A 27,062-nucleotide genomic window follows, 5' to 3' on the forward strand; every position below is an offset into this window, starting at 1 on the left:
CTCTTGAAGCAGACGAAATTAAAAAAAAATTTGACATCGTCTGCTCCAAATGCGAAACCAGGTTATACCACAGTGCGTAATGTGACTTACACTTGGGTGCAAATTGGGGGTGAGAATTGCAAGGATATGATTTAAGCGATGGAAAAAAAAATAGGGCACGATCAAGGAGCGTGAAAAGAAATGAATAATTACACTCTACAGGCTTGCTTGCGCGAGCAGGCCGCCCGAGAGTTCAGCTAGAAGCGAACCCCGCCACCTTAGCGTGGAGTGTTGCGAACAGTGCGAAAGCCCCGAGATGTTGTAAGCGTTGAGTACCTGCTGCTTGTGTCGTAGACGCGTCGCGACGTCCGTCAGAGCCTCCCTCATAGTTTTCGCCAGGGCACTCACTTCGGGAAGTGACTCCATTTCCGCAACTCGCTTCTCCCGAGTTTCTATTTCCTCGAGAAGCACCTATCAGGGCCGAAACGTATTTTATCATCATTGTTACGAAAGTGGTTTCTATCTAGTGGACACCAGAAATGACCTACAGCATCCAATTCAAGCCGCTTTACAAACCTTGCACGCCGTCACTGATTGTTTTTCGTGTATGGTCGCGATGATCTGCCTAATCCATATTTCAGTTTCATCCAGGAATGACATGTAGATTTGGACTTCTCGCTGACGACGTTCTTGTGCACTTCGTGCATTCTCCAATGCAACAGTTCCCTGCTCTGCTTGCGATGAAAGGGTTGCGATTCGCGCACGAATTTCCTTGAGAGTCGATGACAATTGCTGAGTTTCGGAATCTCTGGGAATCGTTGCCAATGACGTGTTTATGCCGACTGCCTGTCGGTCGTACACCTGAAGATCCGCTAGTATTGTCTGAAAGTTTATTGTCGTGTCTCTTGATAGCAATTTCATATCAGCGTCTTGCGCGGGTTTTAGATTATGATTTTGTAAATAGAGGAACATTGAGGGTCTCAAGACGAGTTATAGGAGCATTTTGAATCTAAAATCTCACCACAAGTGCCGAAAGCATAGACTGTATGCTATCTCCGGGCAAACAATCTAATGATAGCTCAAGTCGCGTCACTGCCAACTTCAGGGATGCAACGTCATCCGAAATCGATTCCTAAAACGATCAATCAATTAATACGCAGATTACGAATATCGCGAATCACTTAATTCATGCCGTGCATTCGACGAACGCCAATCTTACTCCAGCGATGAATTAATATATTAGCTTCAAGGAAATCAGCAAACCTGTCAATTGAATAAACACAATTAATGAGTTAAGGACGGTCGCATGAACCGAGCTGAAGCACGATTTTAGCATTGGATAAAACTGCTTCATATAATGAGTAAAAAAATCTCGAAGGATTGATATGCATGACGAAATTCAGCTCGATTCAAAGACGATAACACAACGATAACGACGAAGATGATATGGGTTCCTGAGCAACGAGGATTTATGTACAAAATTTCGGGACGATTGAAGCAACGCAAGCGAGATGAGGATTGAACGATGTGCGGTATGACATGCAGGTTGAGGGCGAGCCGGAAGCGAACACCTACTGCACAATACATCATGTTGACAACAAAAAATGTCAGTTAAAATAATAGTAACAAGTTGTAAAAAAATCTTGTAAAACATTTGTCCAATGAAAATGGAAAGAAAATTGATCAATGGCAGACTGTGTCGCACCTTGAGCCTTCGGGTTCTCTCGGCCACGGTCACGGCCGTTGCCATGGTATCTCTCTCCACCTCCCGGAGTGAACTCCAGTGCTGCATGGATGTTTCTGTCTGTCTACCTAAAGATGAAGAGGGTGGCGGTATGGCATGGGAAGGGGTTGAAGATAAGGTCAAGGTTTCGGAGAACGGACTATCAGGAACATCTAAATCGGTTATAATCTCTTCTGCCATTCTACGAACTAGCTCGGATGTATGGTCTGGCCGAAGGTCTTGATGATTATCTAACGGTTCGTTAGCTAAGTAAGTGCTATAATCAGTCCAACTACCGATACCGCCCGGAAGATCTGCGACTAAACGTTCCGTCTGCGGCGCGCTCGCGGATGTATGCGAACTCAGGCCATTGGAAAGACCTTGCGGGCCGTTACGATGAGAATTATTATCGTCGTCGTTGTCATCATCTTTGTCATGTGGACCCTTATCACTGGGCTCGTCTTCATTTGTTACTTCTGGCTTCTCAACGATTGCTAAGTTTTCGAACAGAAGACGTTCTGCTTCGTGGTAGTCCCACTTTTCGAACCAAAAACCACTGTCTAATGGTATGAATTTCGACAAAGCTGTCAAGCCCGACTCTTCTTTGGGCAAAATGAGTTTCTCATCGTGTTTACTGAGGTCAAGTACTTCGTCATCGATGTAAAATTGCACTTTCTGTTTCGGTGCTGCGTCGGATTCAAGGTGCTGTGTTTCTATGATCGTTTCTTCAGGGGACTCTGGGACCTCCTCCTGGATGTTCTTTTCAATGACAAGTTTTTCTTTCACTTCTTTCAACGGCTTTTGTTCAAATTTAAGCTCTGTGACGATTGCGGAAGAAAGTTTTTCTCCTGGTTTGTCGATTTCGTCTACTGATGTTGTAGAAGGTGTCGGTAATCCGGTTGATGGAATTTTAGTAGCAACTTGCTGGAGTTTCTCAGGTTCCGTATCTGCAGATTTTTTATTCTTATCCGTAGGTTCCTCTGGCTTTGAAACTGCTTTTTTGTCCTTCGTTTTTGTCTCAAGTGTTGTCTCGACGCTAGTTTTTACAGTGTCTTTGAGTGGGTCTGATGTTTGACTCTCGAGTTTTGCTTTTGGTAGATGTTTATCTAAGTCCAAATTCTTATCTTCTTTAGGTTTCTCCTTTGCCTCACGTACTTTTTGATCGTCTTTTAACACTCCTTCACCTTCAACACTTCGATCGCTGAGCTCATTCTTTGCAACGATCGAAATCTTATCATCGGTCTCAACTTTTTCGTGGACAGCGTGCTTCGATTGACCATCGACAACTTGTTGCTTCAGAGATACATCATACTTTGTTTCCACTGTTTCCGTCCTCTTCGGTACTTGATCATTTTGAGCAGCGGTAATTTCCTCAGACTCTTTACCTTTCTTCGATTTACTTGTCGCCTGTTTCTCTGTTTTGATACTTGATTCCACTGCAATCTTTACTGTTTCTTCAAGCTTGACTTGAGTCTGAACTGGCTTTGAATCTTTCGGTTTGGATTCTGCTGCCACGTCTTTTGGAGGTGTTGCAACATCTTTTTCCACTTTGGTCACAGTCTGGGGTTTCTTCTCTTCTTTAGGCTGTGCCGTTTCAGGTGATTTTGATTCCTTTCGCGTAGTCGACTGTTCTTTGGATTCATCAGATTTCTTAGATGAACTCGGAGCCTCACTTTTGTCCTTATCTACAATTTCTGGCTGCTTTTTCTTATCTTTTTTTTCTTTTTTGTTTTGGAGATTATCTGGTGTTTTAATAGCGCCAGTATCTAGTTCAGATTTCGTCTGAGTCACTTCACTTACTTTCTTCTCCTCAACCATTAATTTCTGGTCTTCTGTCTTAGCTTCCACTTTTGGTTTTACTTCTTCACGTTTAGTTTCCTGTTTGACTTTCTTTTCCTTACTTACTGTAACTGGATCTTTGGGCTTCTCTAGCGTAGCTCCTAGGTTTTGCAGTACTACTGCAGCTATGTCCTTCAAGTCTTCAACTTTCGTTGGTAATTCAGGAATTAGAGTTTTTGAATCAATTACCGTCTTTTTCTGATCACTTGATTTCGTGGCTGACTTTGTTGTTTTCTGGATCTCATACTCTTGTATTTCAGATTTCTCTTTGGACTTTTTAGGTTCAACAGTTGTTTGAATTATTTCTGCTTTTGAATCAACAATGGGAATTGATCCTTCTTTAATTTCGAGATTTTCCTTCAACTTTGCCTGATCACTGGATTTTGTGGATTTCTTTGATTTGCTCTTCTCCGACGTTGCTGGCGCTTTGCCTTTATCCGACACTTTGGTTTCTCCGCTCAAAGCCGGTGTTTCAGGTTTTTTAACTTCAGCTGGCATAGGCTTTTCTTGTTTCGACGCCATTTCTGCAGTTTTGTCTTTCTCCTCGGGCTGTTCCTTGATTTTTTGTGGGTCAGCCACCTTAGCGGAATTTTTAGATTTTACTTCTTCAGAGATTATATCCTCCTTTGCTTTAGTCTCGGTTTTTTTACTTATATTGGGCGTAACCTGTATTTCTTGCGGTTGTGGTTTCATAGGCGTCTGATCTGACTCGTATTTTTGCTTTGACTCCCATTTTTCCTTCAATTTCCGCTGCTGAATAGTCTCAACAGATTCGATCGATATTACTTCCTTCTGCTTTTGATCTATTGTGGTAGTCACTTCTTCAGCTTTCTCAAGAGTAGAGGATGCTTCAGATTCTTGCGATTTAGCGTCAGGGGAGGTCTTTGCTTTATCTTTCACCTCAGACTGTTCTTTCGCTTTTTCTTGGGCGCTCAACTTGCGAGCTTTCTTCGATTTTTTGTCTTCTGAAACTTTTTCTTTGTTTGTTTTATCCGTTTCCTTTATTTTTTCTGCCTTAGCAAGCACGGAAGATTCATCAGATAACTTCACCTCAGCACTTGTCTTTCCTTTATTCGTTGGCTCATTTTTTTCGACAGTTTTTTCTTCTTCACTTGGTAGTTTCTTTAACTTTTTATCTTCCTGAACCTTTTCATCTTTGACCTTAGTTTTATCAACCTTCAGTTTTTCCGTTTTCGCATCCAAAGTGGGTTCCTGCACTCTTGAATCAATTGCGGATGTCACGACATCTTTCGTTTCTAGCTTTTCGTTAGACTTATCCTGGTCACTTGATTTCGATGCTTTTTTAGTTTTTGAGTCTGCAGAAGTTTTTTGTTCTTTCGCCTTTGGTTTCTCTTTCGGTTCTTTTACTTTTGGTTCGTGAGCCTTGACATCAACAGTGGGCTTCGCAATTTCTTCAGTCTCAGCGGATTCAATTGCTTTTGCTTTGTCTACCGCATCTGATTTTTGTTTTGAAACTTCAACCTTCGTTTCAATTTTTTCGACTTTAATTTCACTTGCTGCCCGTGTAATATCAGATTTATGAATGCCTTCCTCTGTTTTTGCTTGAGGAATTGGTTTCTGCTCATTAGGTGCCTGTACTTCATCTGCAGAAACAATTTGGTCTTTCGGTTTAGCCTTATTCTTTCCCTTTGTTTGACCTTTGGTAGCTTTAACCTCCTTCTCAGATGTAGCTTTATCTGGAACGTCTTTAGTTTTTGATCTGCTTTCACGCTGCTGCTTGGTAGGTTCTTCTTTTTGATTTGGTTGTTTCGGCTTCGTTTGATCCTTGATTTTAGAGTCCTTCTTATGCTTCACATCAGGTTCTTGTGTCAAAATATCTTTTACCTTAGCACCTGTATCTGGATGACTTCTGTCAACCGTTTTGGCTAGACTTTCTTGTTTAACCTCGACCTTCGTATCACTTCTATCTTGAGATCTTGCATCAGCATTACCTTGTTTACCAAATTCTTGGTCAGTCATTTCATGGGCTTGCAATGGAATATTCCGTTCTCGCCTAGCACTCCTAGAACGTGATCTAGACCTTCTGGAACGCAGTTCTTTCTTGTTCAAAAATTCCATGAATCCCTGGTCGTCAACTTTAACAATATTTTCAATGGGTTCAACTTCCGGAACTTCTTCCACAAGAATTTGTACATGTGAAACAGGTGGTACAGACTTGTGAACTGGACTGCGTTCGCGTGTAATCACAGCCGACTCAATCGACGTGGATGTTTCAGTAGTTTTAGTCCCAACGATGGCGGCCCACGATTTCGAATCAACTTTCACGGTGTTATCCGAAGAGGAAACTTCTTCTGGTGCAGATGGGAGACTGAAATCTTCAATTTCGTCAGCCCAAAGTGAAGATTGCGGCTCCGTATGCGATCTTGTATCAATTTCTGCCGGTTTGTTTTCTTCGTGCGACATCACCAAGGCCAAAATATCGGGTTCTTTATTTTCTCCCAAGGCTTCAGTGTCACGTACCGTCGGAGCCTCCACAACTTCCACGCTTAGTTTATCTCTACCATGAGGTTTATCTTTGCGCGGGCGTGCGTGCGTCGGTGATTTATTTATTTGTGTCCTAGTTTCTGTTGGTTTTTCCAGAAGTGATTGGTCAGTATCTTTGGTAGATATCGCGGTCTTGATATCAACGTCATTATCCGAAACTGTAGCGATTGCTTGAGATGTCAGAGTAGCTGATTCCTCGGAATGAGTTTGGGAAGAGACTTTTGTCGAGCTTGCCACGATAGAAGCCCACGATTTACCATTAGCATCTTTTGTGGTATCAGTCTCGGAAATGGTGAATTCGATAACCGGAGCACTAGTCGTAAGTGAATCGATGGATATTACAGGCTCATCTTTTTCAAGAACCTCGGCCTGTTTGACTTCGACATGTTTGCCCTTCTTCTTATTTTTCTTCGCTGATATAACTGGCGCTGCTGGTTCTTGAGTCTTTTCTTTCTGTTGCTCAACTGTTGCAGTCTTTGATATATCTTCTTGAGTTGTTATTTTCGGCAAGTCAGATGTTTCAGGCTGTACAGCTGATATAATTTCGACAGCTGCAACCTTCGGCGTTGCTTCAGACCTGCTCAGCGACTGTTCGGTGGTTTCTACTTTTTGCAAGATATTTGGGTCAGATTTAGGGCTGTCAGTCACGCTCTTCTTTCCAACAACGGATGCCCATGATTTGGCATTTGGATTTAGTCGATTGTCGAACTTGGCGGGTTCTTCCTTTGAATTAGGCGAGACTGTTTCTTCTGTTTTGAGAACACACTTTAGTACATTTTCTTGAGTAATGGATTTCTTAGAGACAATGTTCACGTCTTCGGAAACCGATGTGGCAACTTTAGACTTTCCTTCTTTCTTCCCTTTCGTAATTTCCGTGGTATTCACTTCTAGCTCGGAATCAATATGAGCTGCCTGTTTTTTTGTCGGTTTAGTTGATTTTTCTTGCTCTGTAACCATGTCGTGAGTTTTCGGTTCTTTAACGTTCACTGAAATTTCTTGCTTGATTTGCTCACTTTGCTTGACTGATTTTTCTACTATAACAGCTTCTGACTTTTTGTGCTCCTCGACTTTCGTTTGTTTCTTGGGTGACGGTTTGATAGTATGTTTCGATTTTTCCTGGGGTTCTGAAACTTCAGTCTCGTCAAAACCATCGTCGCAAACAGTCATTTCCTCGTCCAGTATAATCGTGTCCATCCACGAATCACAAGACACCAAATGAACGGATTTAGGTTCTTCGACTGGTTTGATCGGAACGATAGTTTGAACCTCCACTTCACTCTGGATTACTTCTTTCGTTTCACTTTCGTCTTTTCCAACTGGAGCTTTCGACTCAACAGCTTCTTTTGGTTTGGATTTATCAGTAACCTTCTCGTCCACAGTTGTCCGCTTGATTTTAATTTCTGGACTTTGTGCTTGTTTTTCACTGATCTTCGGCTGTACAACGATCTTTTCTTCAGATTTAAGTTTCTGATCGACCTTGACCTTGGATTCCTCCCACTCCTCAAAGCCATCGTCTTCGATTACCACATCTTCGTCCAGGAGATCCATCCATGAGTCATCAGAGACAAGGTGAATAGATTTACTTTTTTCTTGGGATTTAACTTGACTTGGTTCATCGGGCTTTGGCTTAGCAGGGACTTCTGGTTTCTTCTCTTCCTTCTGTCCGAAAATCGCTGGGACTTCCTCCTTTTGTTTGTATTGAACTACAGACACTGATTCATTCTGTAGCTTTTCCTCGCTAACGACAGTTGCTTTTTTAGTACTCGTTTTTGGTTCAACTTTAACTGTCAAGTCCGGAGACTTTTTGGACTCATCTTCTGATTTGACAGCTTCTGGTTTTTTCGATGTATTAGTTTTTTCCTGAGTTTTTTCTTTGATCTCTATGGCGTGCTCCTTTTTATCCTTGACGACTGTTGCCGTTTCGATATTCGGCTTCGGTGTAATTTTATCTGCAGGTTTGGATGGTTCTTTTGCCTTCTCCTCTGGCTTCTGCATATCATCAGCCTTCTTTTTTGTCTCTTCTATCGGCTGTTTCGAGCACACAGTGAGTGACAGATCTTGTCGCGAATTTTCGTGCTCAAATGTCGGCTGACTTCCAAGTTTTTCCTCGGTCACAATAGGTGTACTAACAGCAGTTTCTGATTTAATAATAACTTCCTCTTTCGTCACAGTTATTGTAGTAGGTATCGGAATGTCCTTGGTAGCCGGTGGTTTCTTCGGTTTGACCTCGGACTTTGAAGCAGGTTGTTTCTTATCTTGAGATTTCTTCTTACTCTTCTGATCTACACTTAGCTTTTCTTCGGTTTTAACCTCCACTTCCACTTTTGTCTTTGTATCCGTTGCGACCACTTCAACATCTTGAATCGTATCCTTTACTTTAAGTGCTTCGTGACTTTGAATTTTCTTCTTGGGCGCCTCGTTAGATTCCTGGTCTTTAGGAACTGGACCCTGTTCAACATTAACGGCCTGTGGTGTTGGAATAAACGTAGATTGAGTTGGTAACTCATTTTCCATTGCTTCTTTCGTAGGTTCTTTCTTATCGGTCATTTTACTATCTTTGGGCTGCTTACTAATTTTGTTAGATTTTGGTTGATCTTTTGTGACAATTCGTATATCACTTTGTGGATGGGGGTCTTCTGGCTGAACTTTTCCTTGTATTTCTTGAGGTTCGATTTCCTTTCCACCAATCTTACATACAGCTTCAGTTTTCTGTATCACCGTCGATTGCTCCGTTTCCGGTTTCTTTTCGCTGGCTTCAGTTTTCTGTACCACCGTCCATTGCTTCGTTTCTGGCTTCTTTTCGCTGGCTTCAGTTTTCTGTATCACCGTCAACTGCTCCGTTTCTGGTTTCTTTTCACTGACTGCAGTTTTATGTTTATTTACTCCTATTGGTTTAATTTCATCCTGTGATTTTTTATCCGCTGAAATTTGTTCCATTTTAATGGTCTCTTCAATTTTGACTGATTTCACATGTTTCTCTTCTTCCTTACTTGGTTCAGAATCTTTCTTAATGATGGTAGTATCCTGCTTAGCATCAGTTTGGACTTTGATTTTGGAATCAGTCGTCTTTTCTGCCGTAGAAACAATTTTACTTTTCTGGTCTCTCGCATCTATTTGCTCTACTGGTTTTTGAGCATTTTCTTCAATTGGCTTTTCTATAGGCTTAGCCGTTGGATTGGTCTTTTTCGAAGCTTCTTTCTCTTCCACTTTTCCTTTAACAGCAACTTCCTTGCTGCTTGTAGAGGTAAGTAGCTCATCTTCACTGGCATGTTCTTCCTTAGTCGTTTTTACAATGTGTACGGTAGCTACTTGAGACTCATGTACCGTGGAACGTTCAGACTTTGTTACTTTTGTATCTTGCAACACGTTTGTGGGTTTGTCGTTATCGGATTTTGCTTTCTGCTCTGGAACTGGCAAGTCAATGATTGTTTTCGATGTTGTTTGCTCATCTATTTCATGTTGAGTAGTTTTAAAATACTCTTTCGGAGCTGGTTTATTCACCTCAGAAACATCGAACTTCGATTGCAAATCGGCCTGAGTGTCTGTAGAAGGTTTGATCTCTGCTTCTTCTGCACTTGTTGCACTTATCAGTTCTCGCCGCGTTTTATTCTCGACCCATCTAGACTCAATATCGTAAAAGTTCGTTTCCAAATATTTGGGAGCTTCATTGGAAAGTGCAAGCAGTCTTAGCTCTTCCTCTGACTCCTGTTGGGCTGGAAGGGAGGCATTCTTTGGATCACGCATCTTCGATTCTTGGATTATTTTTTCAATATCTGATGGACTAAGTTTTTCAGGAGCAGCTGGTAAGACTTGTTTTTCTATCGTTTTGACGACAGTGTAGTGCTGATGGAATTGTCTCTCTGCATCCGCATAGTGGTGATAGTCTATCCAGTATGGTTTAATAATTTCTGCTGAATTCTTGAGATTTTCAGTAGGACTGCTAGTGTCGATTGGTTCTTCCTCAGGTAATACTTCTTGAAGTTTCATTTCACTGTTCTCCTCATGTTTAATTTTTTCAGGTTTATTAGATGCCATTGGTTGCAATGTGAGCTTCTCCTGGGGCTTATTTGCGTCACTTACCTTGATAACAGGTTTGGTAGTTTCATCAAATATCACGGTCTGTTCAGAATCAATTGCCTTAACTACTTTGGTGTTGCTAACGCTGGTAGAATCGAAGCTTTCTTTTACAATTTGTTGCGATTCTTTTTGAATAAACTCTTCAGGTAGGGTGGGGCGCTTCTTGGTCTTCTTTTTTAAATTGTTCTCAATACTCTTCATGAACAATTGATCTTCCTCGGTTAAAACTACATCCGAATGCTGCGAAATTTCTTTCTTGTCGGTAATGATTTTGTTAGATTCACCTACAGCACTTGAAACCTGGGAAACTTCATCTGAAGCTAAGAGATAACTTCTACTCCTGTCCTTAACGCTACCAAACAAAGGAGCCTCTTCCTGCAACGAAACGATAGCAGAATACGCGGAAAGACTTTGGACATCCGACTGCGAATCTGTAACAGTTTCACCTATCGACTGAGCTACTTGATCTATTGGCGCGGAATCGACGTCTCCGACCCTAGCATAAGTTGTCGTTAACGTAGCCTCTACATTTTCCGGTCGCAAAGATATTAATTCCGTTTCTTTTGTACCTACTGTAACCGGAAGTGGAACGTTTTCTAAAATTTCAACGGACTTGACAGACTTAATAGCGGGAGGTTTTATTTCCTCTGATCCAGCAGTTGTGGTTGTTACGGTGGTAACTGTTTTCTCAATGATGAGAGCTTTTCCAGTCTGGATTTTCTCTCTAGGACCTTCGTCAATTACTAGCATTGTATCGGTCTTCAAATGAGAAAGGACACCCTCAGAATCGGCTTCATCTTTTGGTTTTAACGCAGCATCGCTCACAGGCCGAACTGGCTCTGTTATTTTAGCCTCCTCCGTAGGTTCAGACAATTTTTCTGTCTTAGATTTCCATTGTTCTTTGGATTTAGCTTTCTCATCTAGCTTACTTGTGGACTTAGTACTCGGATTTTGTACTCCTGATGATTTTTTAACCTCTGATTTTTGGCTATTTCCAAGTTTCTCGTTCAGCTTTGTCTGTATTTCAGTACCAGCACCCGATTTTTCTGGTATGTTCTTCTGTTCAGGCTTATCCTGATGTCCGCTCGGTTTTATCGATGTCGTAATTTCGGCCCGTTTAGTTTCAAACTGCACATCCTCTTTTACAGAGGTGGACGCAGATGTACTGTGGGATTCCGATACAACCGTCACTTTTTCCACAGATACAGATTTGTCCTTACAATCAACTGGCTTGTTGGTTGTTGTGCTTGTAGTCTCAACAACTGTAGAAACAACTTGTGTGGTAGGTTTAGTTTCTTCAATTTTAGTCGTCTCTTTCTTAGACTCGCCCGTTTGTTCGCTATGTTTTCTTTTGTTCTTGTCAGCAAGTACAGTCGCGGGAGAGCTGTGTTGTTTCTTAGGTTCAGCATCTATGTTGGATAAAACTTCAACTTTGACATCGAGTTTTTTCTCAGATTTATCAACAGCACTAATAGTTTGTTCAAATGAAACCTTGTTAACAAGTTGCTTGGGTGTTTCGCGAATCTCGGGAGATTGCGGCTTATTTTCAATTTTACTTGTTGCGTCGGAAGTTTTCTCAGCAGTGACGATTACTTGTTCCTCACCTTTCACTTCCGTTACAGATTTATTTTGTTTGTTAGATTTAGATTTGCTCTTTGTCGACGTTTGTTCTTCGATTTTAGTCTCTTTAGGAGTAGCCTGCTCTACAGGGGTAGATTTAACTTTGGAAGACTGTGGTTCAGCAAGCCTTTCCTCAATTTCCGCGACACCTGCTTTTTTAATTTCAACCGTGACCTTCGAGGTGGATTTTTCCAAGATCTTTTCATCTTCTGTGACGACGATTTGTTTCTCAGAGATTTGTTCATTCTTAGAAAATATCTCCTTTGTGGGTTCGATTTTAACCTCGGTAGAAACTTTAAGTTGAGTTTCGGATTTGATGGGCGAGTCAGTTTTTGGAGCTTCAATTACAGGTGTTGTTGAAGTAATTGGTTTTTCTGGTACAATTTCAACTTTTTGCGCAAACTTTTCTATGGAAGGTTCGTTCTTCAAAGTAGATTTTACGTCTTTGTCTTTGGGAGCCTTTTGCTTATTCGACTTCGGTTTGCCCTTTGATGAGGTACGTTCCTCTGGTGAAGATTCAACGATGGGAGATGGCGGTGCGCCAGATTTTTCTTTTTCGGAAGTAATTACTTCTTCACGTATGAAACCAGAAGAAATTCCTACCGAAGATTCCACTGTTTGTTTAGCTATGACTGTTTTCGATGCGGTCGTGATTTGAACGTCCGTCACTTCTTGGGTCTGGTGTTGATCTCCCTTTGTTGGGACGATTTCACCTTCAGGATTAACTTGGTCCTTAACAGGTTTTTCATCTTTTGGTTTTGCACCATCATTTGAATCAGTTTTACTCTTTGCATTAGCCACATGCTCCACAGATTTGTCTTTTGTTTCAAATGGAGTTTGTTGTTCAGACTGCTCCTTTTTAGGAGGAACTTTTTCCGTTTTAGGAGCAATCTTTTCCTTTTCTGGTATAATCTGTTTCTTATCAGCAATAAGCTTTTCTTTTTGAGGAATAACTGTTTCTTTTTCAGGAGCAACCGTTTCCTTTTCTGAAATAACCTGTTTCTTTTCAGGAACAACTTTTTCCTGTTGAAGAGCAATTGTTTCCTTTTTAGGAGCAAGCTTTTCCTTTTCAGGGACAACCGGCTTCTTTTCAGAAATAACTTTCTCTTTTCGAGGAGGAACTGTTTCTTTGTCAGGAACAACCTGTTCTTTTTCGGGAACAACTTTTTCTACTTGAGGAGCAACTGTTTCCTTTTTAGGAGCAACCTTTTCCTTTTCAGGAACAGCATGTTTCTTTTCAGGTGTAACATTTTCCTGTTGAGGAGCAGCCTGTTTCTTTTCAGGAACAACTTTCTCTTTTCGTGGAGCAGTTGTTTCTTTGTCAGGATTAACCTGTTCCTTTTTAGGAATAATCTTTTCCTTTTGAGGAGCAGCTTCTTCCTTTGTAGGAAGAACTTGTTCCTTTTCAGAAGTAACTTTTCCCTTCCCCGAAACAACGGCTTCCATTATAGGAGCAATTTTGTCTTTTTCAGAAGTAACTTTTACCTTTTCAGGTACGTCTTTTTCAGCAACAATCTTATCCTGTTCTGGCTGAAGTTGAACACTGGTAACAGTTTTTACCGTCGTTTCGACCACGTTCTTTGTAATAATCTCTTCTTTCGGAATGACTTCGACTTTGGAAATAGATTGTTCCTTAGACCTTGTTGGTTGCTGAGGACAAATTTGTTTTGTGGTCTTGCCTTTGGTTTTGGTGGGAGTTTGATCTTTGATCTCCTGCTTTGACTTCAAATTAGTTGCTGTCTTTGGCGTTTCATTTTCTTTAGAGTCAGCTTTTTCTATAGGCTTGGTTTTCATGTCGAGGATACTTTTGTCTTCAAACTTAGGCTCGTCCTTCAACACAATAGGACTTATGGGCTTCGAATCGTCTTTCGAGTCGTTTTGATCTGAACGAACTTTTTCTGTTTTAGTGGATATCGTGTCTACAACAGTGATTGTTTCTTGGGAACTTATTTGAGAGACAGTTTTGTTCTTGCCAGCAATTGGGGTAAGTTGTTCCATGAGCTTGGTTTTCTTGCCAGTATCTGACGAGAGCTCAGAAGGATCCTCTGGTTTCGAAGGTATTTGCTTGAGTGGTTCAACTTTTGTCTCAACAGCCAGTGAAGGTGTCGAGGTTTTCATTACTTCTATTTTAGACTCAGATGTGCCGATGATTCCCACAGGAGAGATGTCAGTATCCTTAATGACACTTTGGTCTTTTTGGATAGATTTAGTTTCGATGAGAGTTTGTTCCTTAGGCTTATCTTCTTGAACAACTTTTCCTTTTTCTGACTTAATTTTTTCTGTTGAATAGATCTCTTGGGTGAGACTTACTGTAGTTATCGGAACTGATTCCTCTGGTTTGCCGTCCGTCTTCGGCTTATTTTCCTTGTGACTAGATTGTCGAGTAACTTTGATCTTAGTTTTTGAGTCAATTTGAACACCAGTTTTGCCAGGAGTTTGATGTTCTTCTAAAAGGGGCTGAGAAGTACTGATGGTTTTTGCCTTGCCTTCAGTTTCATTGATTGGCACAATTTCTCCTTTGAAAACAGTTTTATCTGTTGGCTGGTGCTCCATCTTAACCTGATTTGCAGCAGTCATTACCTCTAGATCGCTTTTACCTGCTAAAACTGTTTGTTCCTTGGAAATAAATGTGGTCTTCAGAGTTTCTTGGGTATGAATCGTTGTCGTGAATGTTTCTGCTGAAGTAGAAACTTCCTCTTGTTTACCCTGTTTCTGAGATATCATTTCTCTTCCAGGTCCTTCCGGCTTCTTTTGAATGATTTGTTCCTTGGGCTGTACTTCCTTCTTAGATTTTGCTTCAGCCTTAGATTTGCTTTTATTCGACACCTGTTTCTCCTCTTTCGTTACATCTGTTGATTTTTGTGTCCCTTCAATCGTAGGAGATTTGCTTTTTTCTTTTGCTACGATTGGTTCACTCGCAGGTGTGTCGACCTTAGATTGGGCTTCAACTTTAGCAGTTTTCTTTGACTGAGCTTGTTTCTGAGATTTCTTACTCTTAGATTGGACTGTCTCCTTGGAAGCAACTTGAGTTTCAGGTTTCTTCACTTCCTCGGGCTTGGGCTCGATAGAAGGAGTAGTTTTTGGCTGCTCAGATTTTGCTTCACCCTTCATCGAAACATCCTGTTTGATAGCAGTCTCAACTGAGAGAACTTTTTCCGCATCTGGCTGAGCTTTTTGCGGGGAAACAGTTTGCTTTTCGGACTTTGATTTCGTCTTAGTTGAAATTTGTTCCTTAGTTTTTTCCTGGCCTTTGCTGGGAGCTGTTCCCTTCGCGTCGACTTCAACTTGACAACGTACAAGCTGTTCTTTTGGTTTGATCTCCTTTTTGGGAGTATCTTGCTTTTCTGGCTTATTTTTGGACTTGGAAGATGCCTGATCTTTCGATTTGGACTCCTCTTTCTTAGTAGCCTGTTTTGTAGCAGAAGTTTTTACAGTCGTTGATACTTGTTCCGCAGATTTAGCTTCTTTTGGCAAATTAATGTGTTTCTCAGATTTCGTTTTCTCCTTCGAATGAGCTTGATTTTTCAAAACGTCATCAGTGACAGATGAGAGAGACAATGACGCCGATTCTTTATGCTTGATCGTTTCCTTATTGGAAATTTGTTTATCTAGTTTGCTCTCATCTTTCGTGACAACTTTTCCCTGAATATTCGTTTCGTTTTTATTTTTCTTTTTGTCTATTACCTTGGCATCATCCCCTGCAATTTTGTCTTCTTCGGGCTGCTCTTTCTTAGCAATGACTACATCTTGCGTAATGATTTCCTTAGTAGTATTGACTTTATCCGTTGGTGCGACATTGTCCTTATTTTTCTTAGCATCCTTATTAGATTTGGATTTACCACCTTTCTTATCTCTATTTTCTGAAATAACCTGTGCCTCGGATTTTTCCTGCAGCTGAGTTTCTTGCTTTACCTTAGTTTGTTCTTTAGGCTTAGGTTCATTTCTAGGCTTGGATTTCTCCTTTGATTCTGTACCGTTCACAGGCTTCTTTGCCTCTTTGAATTTTTCTTCATTTGTTGGTCTATGAATATTCTGCGTTGCAGAGTCGTTATCAATCTTGACCTCTTCAGTGAGGATAATGTTCTCTTTCGGTTTATTTGAACCCTTGGATTTCTCCTTCCCTGTTTTCGGCTTATGTTTATTCATATCTTCGATTTCTTTGAGCGCCTTTTCTATCTCATCGTCTTGAGACTTCTCTATCTTCTTCTTTTTTGGTTTGCGTTTCTTTGCTTGCTGCGCATCGTTGGCACTCTGCTCAACGACGGCACTTGGGCTCTGCCTTTGAATATTATCAACGTTTTTCTTCAGCTCGGTTAGTTCTTTCATCACCGTTACAGTAGTTGTACTTCCGCTCGATTGTCTCGGAGGAGTATTTCTCTCAGTTCGCCGATTGGATTTCCATCCCTTCCTATCATCCTCACGTTGGGGTCTGTCTTCCTGATACTGTTTTTTCTTTATCTCTTTCTTCTTCATAACGTCCCACTCATTATCTTTCTTCACTTGCGAGAACTGGGTCTTTTCCAAATTGCCCGTCTGCTGAGGTTTAGCATATTGTGGAGGGGAAGATTCTTTTGGCGATAAGGATCTGCGTGGCTGTTGTTCACTACCACTTTTTTCCCTAGGAGGCGTCGTGGCTTTCGGACCAAGTCCTTGCGATAATATTTGTGCATAAGAGAAGGAATGTCCACGAGAATCAGAAGCAGGTAAAGAACCTTCTCTCTGTTCGTGTCGTAAAGTCATTTCACTGGTAGAAATAACTGAACTAGTTTGCGTAACAGCTTGTTCTTTGTGCTCGATGTGCTCGACGTGCTCGCTTATTTGTTCGGCTGGTTCAGTTAATACTGGCACATCATTTTGAGGGATATTTTGATTGAAAGAGAAATCATCCGGCACATGTCGTTGCTCCATCTCAATTACATTACTAGAAGGTGTTTGCTGTACAATTGTTTGCTGATGTTGATGATACAATTCTGCAGTCGTCGGCAAGTAAGATCCCTGCGTAACGTAATGCTCGCTTGTGTAACCGACCATGTGACTTTCGTAAGGATTCAATGGAATCGCGTCCAACTGTTGGACCTGCTGCGAGTCCGGCGCGTAGACGTAAGAAGTTACCGGATAGGCACCAAGTTGTGAGTTTATGTAACCGACGAGTTCCGGCATAGGATGAATGTAGTCGTAAATCTCTGCGGGAGGTCTATTGATAGTTTCGTAGTGCTTATTTTCGATTACGTTGTAACCTTCCACCGGTTCGTCGGCCCAATTTGTCGTCTCTTTGGTGTAACGGGTTATCTGTTCTCTACTTATTTCCTCAACATTTTTTGAACCGTTCAACTGACCGATGTTTTGATACGAGTCTGTAACAACGTTGGGAGCTTGAGGGCCAGCGGGAATATTATGAGCTTCGATTGGTAGCTTGCCTTCTTCCATTGTGTGAGTGGGTTGAGCCACAGACTCTTCAACGTGGCTGACTACCATTTCCGCGCTCTGACTTAGATTGACAAGATCTTCTCGAGGCGCATGATGACGAGTTTCCTTCGAAAGTTGCACCATGTCTCGAGAGTCAGACGCTGCTTCGGAAGACGCGCGAAGTTCGGCCTGCATTCTTCCTCTGAGAATGTCCGCGTAAGACGTTGAACCCGGAATCCATATCGGACTTGGAGAACGTCCCCTGATTTCACGCGGCGCAAGAGTGTTAGACTGACGCGTTTGAGGCTCCTCGGACACCTCGCGGACATTATGAACGTAGTGCTGTGTCTCTACATGTATCGAAGGTACTTCCTTGACCTCCTTCACCGCTTGGGGCTCTCTGGAGTCCTTCTCCTTTCGTTTGAATGCTTCCTTCCGAGTCGGAGAACGCCCGCGTCTCGATGGACGTTCGACGTTTCTTTGCATCGACGAATTTCCGGTCGACTTTTCAGTGGCGCTAACTTTACTCGCCGATATCGTTCGGCTTTGTTTCTCTCGTTTATACTCGACGGCTGTTACCTGCTGTGTCGATACTTGTTCGACCGCAGCTGGTTCGGGTTGCTGCTGATACTGAAGGGGCTGAACGGGCACTTGTGGCTCCGAGATACTAACGGTTTCTACAACGGTTTGCCTAGCCGGCGTCGGATGCAGAACGTGCACAAGCACCTGAGGAGGAGGCTCATCGCGTTGGGCCCTCTGAGGACTACCGCCTCTAGAATTTGGGCTCATGCGGCCCGCAGCGATATCTGCGTAAGAAATGAGCCCGGGTTGGCGGGGATTCGCATCACCCCCGAGAATATAGTAAGGGTCCACTGCATGAATCTGATCCACCAGAATTCTCGAGCGTTGCCTCCAACCGTCCATCTGTGTCTGCAAGGCCTGTTACCATTGCAACAGCCAAAGAATATGGTATTGTCAATTGATATTTGTACCAGAGTGATAATATGGTTTTTAGTTCTTACTTATTTTTCATTTTCTTAAAATCATTTATTGTATTTTGCGTTTCCAATACATATAATATTATATGTTGTTACGCTTTAAGCGTTTCTCATAAAAATTACAAAACATACTAAGGCACATGATTCAGAAACTGGACTTGATACACGTTGTTCAATCGGTAAATCGGTAAATCGGTTAAATCGACAAATCCTAATAAATAGCATAATATCTAAAGGTACGAAATACGAAGGCTGCGTATCTTGTAATTATCAACTATTCCACTCATTCATAACAGTTTTATACACGACGAGATTTTATGTCATTTAATGTAAAATAACGAGACTTTACAACAATAACAACAACAACGACGAGGCCAAAAAAGAAAAGAAGAACTTACAGGTTCTTAAATGGAAAAATTTATTTAAGTAAATCACGTTTCGATAGATTAAAATAAAATTAATGATCCGTTGACTCGTTCCACGTTCATGCGATATACCGATCTAAACGTCCAACGGTTCGACATCGGGAGATCCGCGTTGAATCAAGAGCTTCGATCGCTCGGTACGCGCAGCTATCTTCGTTTGAAGCGATTTAATCTTCTCTCGATACGACTAATCGACAGCGCAAAGAATAGAGCAGAGAGAGATGGAGAGAGAATGAGGTTATCATGGCGAGTATATAGTATGATACGAGAAGGTAGAATTACACGATTTCAAGATGACGAGAATGAAGAGATGACCAAGTGACGGGGGGTTCAGTTGGAAGGAGAGGATGCAGCAAACAAAAGTTATGAGTGAAATGCTAGTCGACGAAAAAAAAAAGGTTTGTTTTTATACATCCTGTTTTAAAAAAAAGTATGTAAGTACTTTTGCATTAGTCAAAGTTCTGTTTCTTTGTTTTTCTCTTTCTGAAGAATTGTTGAAATAATAATGCATTTCAGGGAAGTCACTTGATTGTGCGATGCTTGTCGATGATACCCTTGACACGAGTCAATGTTGAGTCTGAATATAATATAGATGATCGAAATAATAAAAGGTCAATGATTAGGTGCTGTGCAATATACAGCGAATGTTAAGCCCCCGTATAATGATTGTCAAGGGCTTACATGTGTGACAGAAGCTACCAACACCATCACATGTATGTGTGCGTAATACACCAAAGTATAATACCAAAATATTTGTCAATTATGATACAATAAATTATAAGTAAAAAACAAATCAAACTCAGCGTAAAGTGAAAATGAATTAAACACAAACAACAAAATCAAGTATTCCCCTTTTCCTTATTTAAAATAACAGTATAATAATGTATCAATAATAGTAACAACAAACAATCTTAAAACTAAGAAAATAAAAAAGAAAACACAACCAAGAACAAAAAAAAAAAAACAAGATACCAACCAATACCCTGTACATGAAATACCACCATAAGGCTTTTACAATGAAAATCTGTCCTGCCGGACATCGTCACGCGCCAGCTGTGACTCGATCCCACAGAACAGCCTACATTGTATATATTTGTTACACATAGTATTAGTACAGCTACTGTTAGACGATGTTATCGTGCGTATTAGTTTACGTCAGTATAATAAATATGCGGGTGTGACAGTGACTGCAGCGTATGGTGCGAGCTTTTGTTACGCGTGTTCTTCCAGAATAAGATGTTAAAAGCATAAGCAAAATTACAAATGAGATGTGTGTTCGACGGAAGTGAAGTGAGGGTGAAGAGCGAGATGTGACATGAGGGAAATTAGTTGTGAGTGAATTATAACGTATACAGCAACGGTTGAGGTGTGATATATTAAATTGGCGTAAGGGATGGAATGGGTGCTTAGTTGGGAGGTGATGATGTACTGTAATGGAAACACCTTGATGATAGCTGATTAGATCTTTACCTCATCCTTCCTCAATCTCCGTCGCGCGAACGCGGACAAGACACGCAGCCAAACGTTCTCTGGCATCAAAATGTTTCCACTTAAATCATGTATTAAACTACAGATTTGCAGGTCAATTATTTTTAGATAGTTAAAGAAGTGCCATTGCTTCAATTCAATCGTATAATACGTAATGATAACGTAACGGTACCAGGTAAATCTCGGAACGATAGAAGGAAATAAAAAAAATTATCAAAAAAAAAAAAAGACTTTTAGGTACTCGCCGCGGCTAATTACTGCAGGGGATGAAATAACTTCTAATATATAACTTTTAGTATGTAGTCTTGCGTATTATTTACAAATTTACTACAAACACAGTTATAGTATTAAGTGCAATTTGGTGGCTAGTAGCTCAACTCTCAATGTTTCATACATGTAAATTGGTGGTGGTGGTTTTCAGTTGGTATCGATATAATAATCGTATAATAAATTAATTTATGCGCAGAGCACAGTGCTTGGTGAGTATATATTACGTAATAAAACCTACCTGTTGCTCTTGTAGCGCTCTTTCCCGATCGTTGGGTAGATACGTCGGACTGAGCACTGTTCGAAGCTGCTGTTCAACCTGGACAATCTGTTGACGAAGCTGCTGAATCTCCTGTAATCAAATTTGAAGAGAACAGTTTTAGATATTTCAAGCTTTCGACAAGGATGGAACCCCCTCAACTTTCGCAGATGAACCGCGAGACGCGTTTGTACCTGTTGGTACTGGTCAATCTGGGCGAGGCAGGTCTCCAAAGAAGCGGTTTGATCCTTGACAGATTCGTGAAGGACATCCAACTCCTTGATCAGTTCGTTGGCAGCTTCGCTAATCCGTGTGTCACCACCGACTCCGGACCTGAAATGAACCTGCAGTTTTTCCACCGAGATGGATATCTTCGTTTTCTGGATGGTAATGTCGCTGAGCATCTTCTCCCTCGTCGCGTGCTGATCCCTTAGCGGTTTTTTCTTGCTTTGAGGCGACTCTAAAGTTTGTCTAGCTTTGTCTAGCCAACTCCTAACGTCTTTCATCTTCTTCTCGCACTGTTCCCATTCTTCGCTCGTCTCTTGGAGCAGAGAATTCTGAAATAATTATCGGAACCTGTAGTATTGCCGTGACCGACTGGCGACGACGTGTTACAATCAATGCCCGACGACCCACCCTTTCGAGTAGTTGACCCTCGACCTCAACCTTGGCGTCTTCGGCTTCGGTCAGTTTCTCTGGAAGATTTCCGACGTTCGTCACCTGACCTATACCTTCCAACTCCTTGCTCATTTCACTCAAGTTCTTGTTTACTTGCTTGCAGCTCTTTACCGCGGTCTGAAAGGATGCAGAAAAATCGTAAGACGGTCAACGCGCAGGCGCCGTAGGGTAGAGTAGAAAAAAAAAGTCTGTCAACCGAGTGAAACACCTACGGAATAATCGTGGAGTCTCTGTCTGGCTTGTATCAAAGTACTAAGCTGCAAAGGCTCAACAAGGAAGACCCGTTTCTCCTTAATCCATGCCATGACCGCTTCGTGAAGTGTAAGGAATCTCTGCCACGCGTCCAACGTGTCGCCAACTTGTTGCTTCTTCTCCTCGAGCCATGATCGTACCTGAGCTAGCTGCTCGGTCAAGTTGTTGACTGTGCTTTTTATGAGTTCCCTCTCGTTTCCATCCTTCGTATTGTCAATTATCACCTGTCCGTTTCTAGTCAGCCTTTCCAGTTTATCGGTAATCAGTCCAATCTCGTTTTGTATCTGCTGAAGGTGTTCCTTGAGCTTCAAAGGCTCCATGGAACGATCCTGCACCTTGAGCTCAGCGGCACGAATCCACGTCTGGACTTCATCGACGTCGGCGATGTAGTCAGAGCGCGTAGTTCTTGCTCGCTTTTGTTCGCGTTGCTTCTCCTCCATCGCTGAAGCTGCGCTCTCGGCCGCTAGTTCGAGAGCAGTCAGCTGCTGGCCGATATCGGTTGGAACCAACTGCTGGCTAGCTTGGTACCGCGCCTTAGTGTCTCCCGAAAGCTTCTTGCCCGTCTCGACGAGCCCTTCGAGGTACGAACGGAGCGCCCCGAGTTCGGTCTCAGTCGCGTCCTGGTTCGCCCCGAAAACGTATAAAGAGGTCGTCTGGTGATGGACCTCTTCCAATCGCTTCTTCAACTCCTGTACCTCGTGTTCGATCGTTTCGAGTGTTTCCAAGTCCTCACTTGCCTTCTTGGACTTATTGCGTAGTGAATCGACAAGCCTGTTTGAATAAATATCAACACATTGAACACTGAAGTAAAAATGATGATCCTAATTATACTATTTGCCTCCTCGTGATTACGTGATAAGTACGTCAGATATTTGTGTTCGGAAAAAACTCGCACGAAATGATACGCGTGTTAGAAAATTTGGAGAATAAAAAAAAAAAAAAAAAAATACAGCAATAAATATTGGAGAGGAGAAAACGATCTTGTTCAACAATGTTGTTGACGGTTTAAACCGCGAGATTCCCAGGCAGGCAGAAAAGCAGTCGCGAGCCAGTTGCACGCACGGCCAAGCCAAGGTGGGTGGCAGGCGGTTAGTAGCCTTGGCTAAAAGTAGACGGTTGAAATCCGGCGTTAGGCCGAAGAGGCGCGAGGAGTTTTTGCTCCTCGGAAAAATTTTTCACTACGAAGCTTTCTAGGTTTATACATTCAACTTTTACTTGTACGCATAATTAGGCTTGAAACGCAAGCGCAGCTGCGGCTTGGCGTGACATCGCTTCAGGCTACGCATCCCTCGGCACGTATACGCGTATCCTGACCGATAAATATAACCGTGGTCGCTATACGCACATCCGCGCTATAACCGAACCTAATAAAATAAAATCTCTACATAGTCCTGAATCTTATGGAGCGATGACATCACGGCTAAGCTAACCCGTATAGAATCTGCACACGGATTGCGTACGCGTGCGATTATATACGCATGTGAAAATTATTTCCCACCGAAACTGGTATTTGAATGTATACTTTTGTGGCGAAAATTCCAACACCGTCAACGTCCACGTGACACCGGTTAACCGACATCTAGTTGTACGTTAAACAGTCACAAGTGACGTATTGTAAATTGTCTAAGATATTTGAAAACTAATAACTATAACGTATTCATAAATTTTCTTTGCAACGCTGAACTGGAGAACAAACCACGCATTATTGTTTCGCGGTCACGACGTTTAGAGGTGTGCAATATTTGGCCTCCGGTTAATTTATATTTGGTATTTCAAGCCCACCTATAGTACTGCTTGACGTTGTATCACGATTATTGTCAGGTGAGGTTTGGTAGTAAGGCAACGAAAATATAAATAAATAAACAAGTAAGTAAATAAATAAAAGTAAAAAACAAAAAACTCGGTACAGTTCGGAGTACAGTATGTGGCGCGGCACTATCAAGCCAAACAGCGTCGGTCGCGGTTCGAAACGTATTGCCTGCCGGCGGATGAGCTCCGACGCGAGCGAGCGATGGGCAGAACGGGCTAGCTGGCAAAACGCCGGGGCGCATGCGCAACCCTCCCTGTTTCGAGGCGAGCGAAGCTTTCGACGCCGGATATAAAATGCCGAATGTGCAGTCTCCCTAAGAATACGGGCACGCATATCGCGGCGACAAGCAGGAAGACTTATTTACGTCGCCGAGAGACGCCTTGAGACACTAGAGGACAAACGAACTGATTCTGATATCGGGGAGTAAGGCTACAACCGCCTAATAAGGATGCAAAGATATTAGATACAGGGGCGAGATGAAGCGTTTCACATCAAAGATCAACGTCCTTTGATCGAAGGCTTATCTTTATTCCGTTTGGGTGGGTTCTATTTGCGGTCCCGAATTCGCGTGATTTCGTATTCTTTGCCAACTATCCGAACGCTGGGCACGGAACTCTTCGTGATCTTTGCCTTGTTGTTGCCGTTGGCAGTATTCTCGACTCTCCGACGACTATGCGGTACTAGGGTAATTTATAAGTATTCAAGGGCGCTCGGTGACCTCGACTTGGGACTCTTTATTCGCTTAAATATTTCGCTTCGAAAGTTGCACGGATCAAGTACTTATTACGCTCGAAGATTTTCCTTCGGAATTGTTTTACGCCGAGTAAGCCAATTCCGAAATGACCCTGGCTGGATTTAGAGGTGAGGTAATGACGAATCAAAATTAATTTAAACCACTGCGTCATCTCTTAACACATATTCAAATGAGAAATGCTGACAAACACACCAATGGTCTGCTTATTGATTTCTTCGATTTTCCGTTAACTCGCTGACCAAAAGAGACTAAAAAGCTAATTGTTAATTAAATTCGGTGAACCCATAAGCAACGATTCTATGACTATGCCTTATGAAGACACTTCGTTTAAACCTTTGAACTGAGGAGAAAAAAATATTGTGAGTTGCCATGATCTGTTTACAGTATGCACAAAACAACGAGCACGTGCGAGCGCAAAATTGAAATAAGAGGTCTCGGGATGCTCGCTACGACCAATCGAGATTCGTTGGTTTTATTTTTCTTTTCAACGGCATACCGATCGATCTACTTATACGCGAGAAGAAAAAGATTAAAAGATTCGAGTATTCGACATAATCTTCCGGGTTCTGCAAATCGAAATACGCGATTGTAAAGAGAGAGAGAAAGAGAGAGATAAAGTATTTTTAGAGACGTACCAGACAACCAGCGAATACTCAAATGGCACACATGACTACTATTACACTTGAGTGATACATGGCCCCTGTGATATCGTTGCCAAAATCGAATACCATTCTATCGTCGTTCTATTTCTGCGCAAGATCATCTCTCTCGAGTTGCCTTTTTTCTGCACCTTAGTATCACGTTAGCTCATCGCCCGGTGAGATTCGTAATCAAAAATAGATTTCAATTGTTGAATGCTTCACCAAGTGCGAGTATAAACACAGAGTAGCACGTTTTCAGCCTACAGACTTCAGCCGTATAGGAGTTCTTTGAGGTGGAATAGCTCCATTAATTTTTGGGCGATTGCCATTTACTCAAAATCTTCTAAATTTTATCCTCACAAAACAACATAGAAGAAATAAGGGCACGATGAAACAAATTATCGAAAAAACTAGAAAAGTGGGCAAGAAAATAGCACATCGATGATTCGCAGTGAACTGGAGAATAAAATGCGATGTACATATAATTAGAGCTCAGAAGTATCGTCATCTATAAAAAAGTGCGTTTCAAAAATGCTGTTTCTCTGGAGATATCGTAAGGTTGTAAAGGAAACAATCACACTTATGCTTCGGAGATATCGTTCCATTCTATTTCGGATGGTACGTAAACATAGGTGAAGTCCGCGGACGTTTCATTGATTACATTATCCTTTGAGTGGACAGTTTAACGTGTACATATTTGATGTATACCTATGGATTGTACCCAAATGTATGTTACTGCTACTGAGTGAGGCGAAATCAATTTAAGCTCAGCTTCACGTTTAAGTGCAAAAATAGCCAGGCTGCAAAATTTTTTTATTCAGCTAATGGAGTTCTACTCGAACTTTGTCCAACTTAAGACTACTTTCACTGGCTCCACTGTATAAATTGTGATTTATGAAACACATTTTCTGACACAAATTTACAGAGAATGACCGTCTGATATTGGCTTTTCGACAACCTTCTTTGCTTTTCGAAGGATCAAGAACTGCGGGCAGTTTTTCCAATGCCAAACAGACTTTCGCTTCGCTATGATGCCTCCGTATAACTTTAACTATCCTAGCTGAAAAGATCAATAGCGGCAAAGCGTAAATGATGGAAAAACAATTCGATAATTGAAACATGTTGAGGAGCAAGAACTCGCGGTGAATTTGCTTTAATCATGAATCATGCGCTGAAATCAATCGAGATGAATTATTTAGTCTCGTTCGTTAGTTGTCTTCGGTAGAATGCCGGTTTCACCTCGTGAATATCACGCTATATCCACAAGTAACGATTCTAACACCTATCGACGTAATTTTGCCCGAAAATTAGGTAAAAAGAAAAAAGTTATAAATCGAAGAAGTACCAAAACGAGCTACAAAAACTTCGCAGAAAATAAAATGCGGTATGATCGTGTAATTCTGTGCTTGCAGAGCCCCAAAAATTGGTACTAACGCGAGTTGGCATTTAAAATTCGCTTATACGTAGATTCGCATAAAAACCACGTGTTTTCTATAATCAGCGAACCTGTCGATGAAAAAACGAACAAGCTTACCTTGAAGAAACATTGTGCTCGCAAGGCTGCAAGCTCACTGTGCCAAAAACATTATGTCGTTAAGAGTTTTGAAAATATACGAAAACGATAAAAAGTATATGTATATACACGTATGAACTGTGTCAAAATATTGTCGGTATATACAGAGCGCGATATCGCGTTAATTAAAAAAGTCTTATACTGTGGTTTTTACAGAAGCGTTGCGTTGTCACGATTTATTAATAGAACACTCATACACGTAAGGAACACGGCACTCTATCGTTAACCGAACACACTTTCCTTTTCAAATCACTGGCGGTCCGCTCGATCGAGCGAACGGATGCGTGAATTTACTATCGCGAATGAAAGTAAAATCGAAACGGATAAACTGTTCGTATATAGTACTAAAAAGTCGTTCATCCAATGCAGTTAGATTATTTTACTTCCGATCTAATATGCAGCCGCGCACCGTTTGGAAAGCCTCGAACGAACTAGACACCAGCTCGACGGCAACAGGTTGACTAAACGCCTCTGACTATATGAATCGTGCGTCGAGTCCGCGAATTATGCTACCGGCGTTCCGTCCGCCTCCGTACAAACTTGCGCTCTGCTCGGACAGCCAGGCGATAAAATGGAATGGAATGGAGTGGAATGGTGAGGAGCTGCGACCTTCCGGCTGTTTACCATTGTGTCACGGCACAAATTTGGTTATGACGTCACAGGTACATACGTGATGCAAGTTCCTCAAGAGGCATCTTTTAGCGCTCTGTGTCGACACTTGACATACGTCTATCCTTCGCACGCTAGAACTGTCTATACGCGGTGTAT

At 41.8% G+C, this 27,062-nt stretch overlaps 1 protein-coding gene across 6 annotated transcripts in view; it reads right to left on the minus strand.

Annotated features, from left to right (window-relative positions):
- Positions 1–27,062, minus strand: part of Msp300 (Muscle-specific protein 300 kDa) — a 137,750-nt gene that overhangs the window by 30,074 nt on the left and 80,614 nt on the right. For 5 of the 6 annotated variants that reach the window (XM_046618534.2, XM_046618537.1, XM_046618538.1 and 2 more), the window contains 8 exons: positions 21,477–22,287; positions 21,223–21,381; positions 20,781–21,143; positions 20,569–20,679; positions 1,685–18,088; positions 1,001–1,111; positions 556–861; positions 316–450 (listed from right to left, as the gene is read on the minus strand). In XM_046618534.2, the coding sequence (XP_046474490.1) occupies positions 316–450; positions 556–861; positions 1,001–1,111; positions 1,685–18,088; positions 20,569–20,679; positions 20,781–21,143; positions 21,223–21,381; positions 21,477–22,287 (18,400 nt within the window). Of the gene's footprint in view, positions 1–315; positions 451–555; positions 862–1,000; positions 1,112–1,684; positions 18,089–18,548; positions 18,760–20,568; positions 20,680–20,780; positions 21,144–21,222; positions 21,382–21,476; positions 22,288–27,062 lie in introns of those variants that run through there. The other variant, XM_046618539.2, reaches the window with a different exon arrangement.

Source organism: Neodiprion pinetum, chromosome 3, assembly GCF_021155775.2.
Source record: "Neodiprion pinetum isolate iyNeoPine1 chromosome 3, iyNeoPine1.2, whole genome shotgun sequence".
NCBI classification, from domain to species: domain Eukaryota; kingdom Metazoa; phylum Arthropoda; class Insecta; order Hymenoptera; family Diprionidae; genus Neodiprion; species Neodiprion pinetum.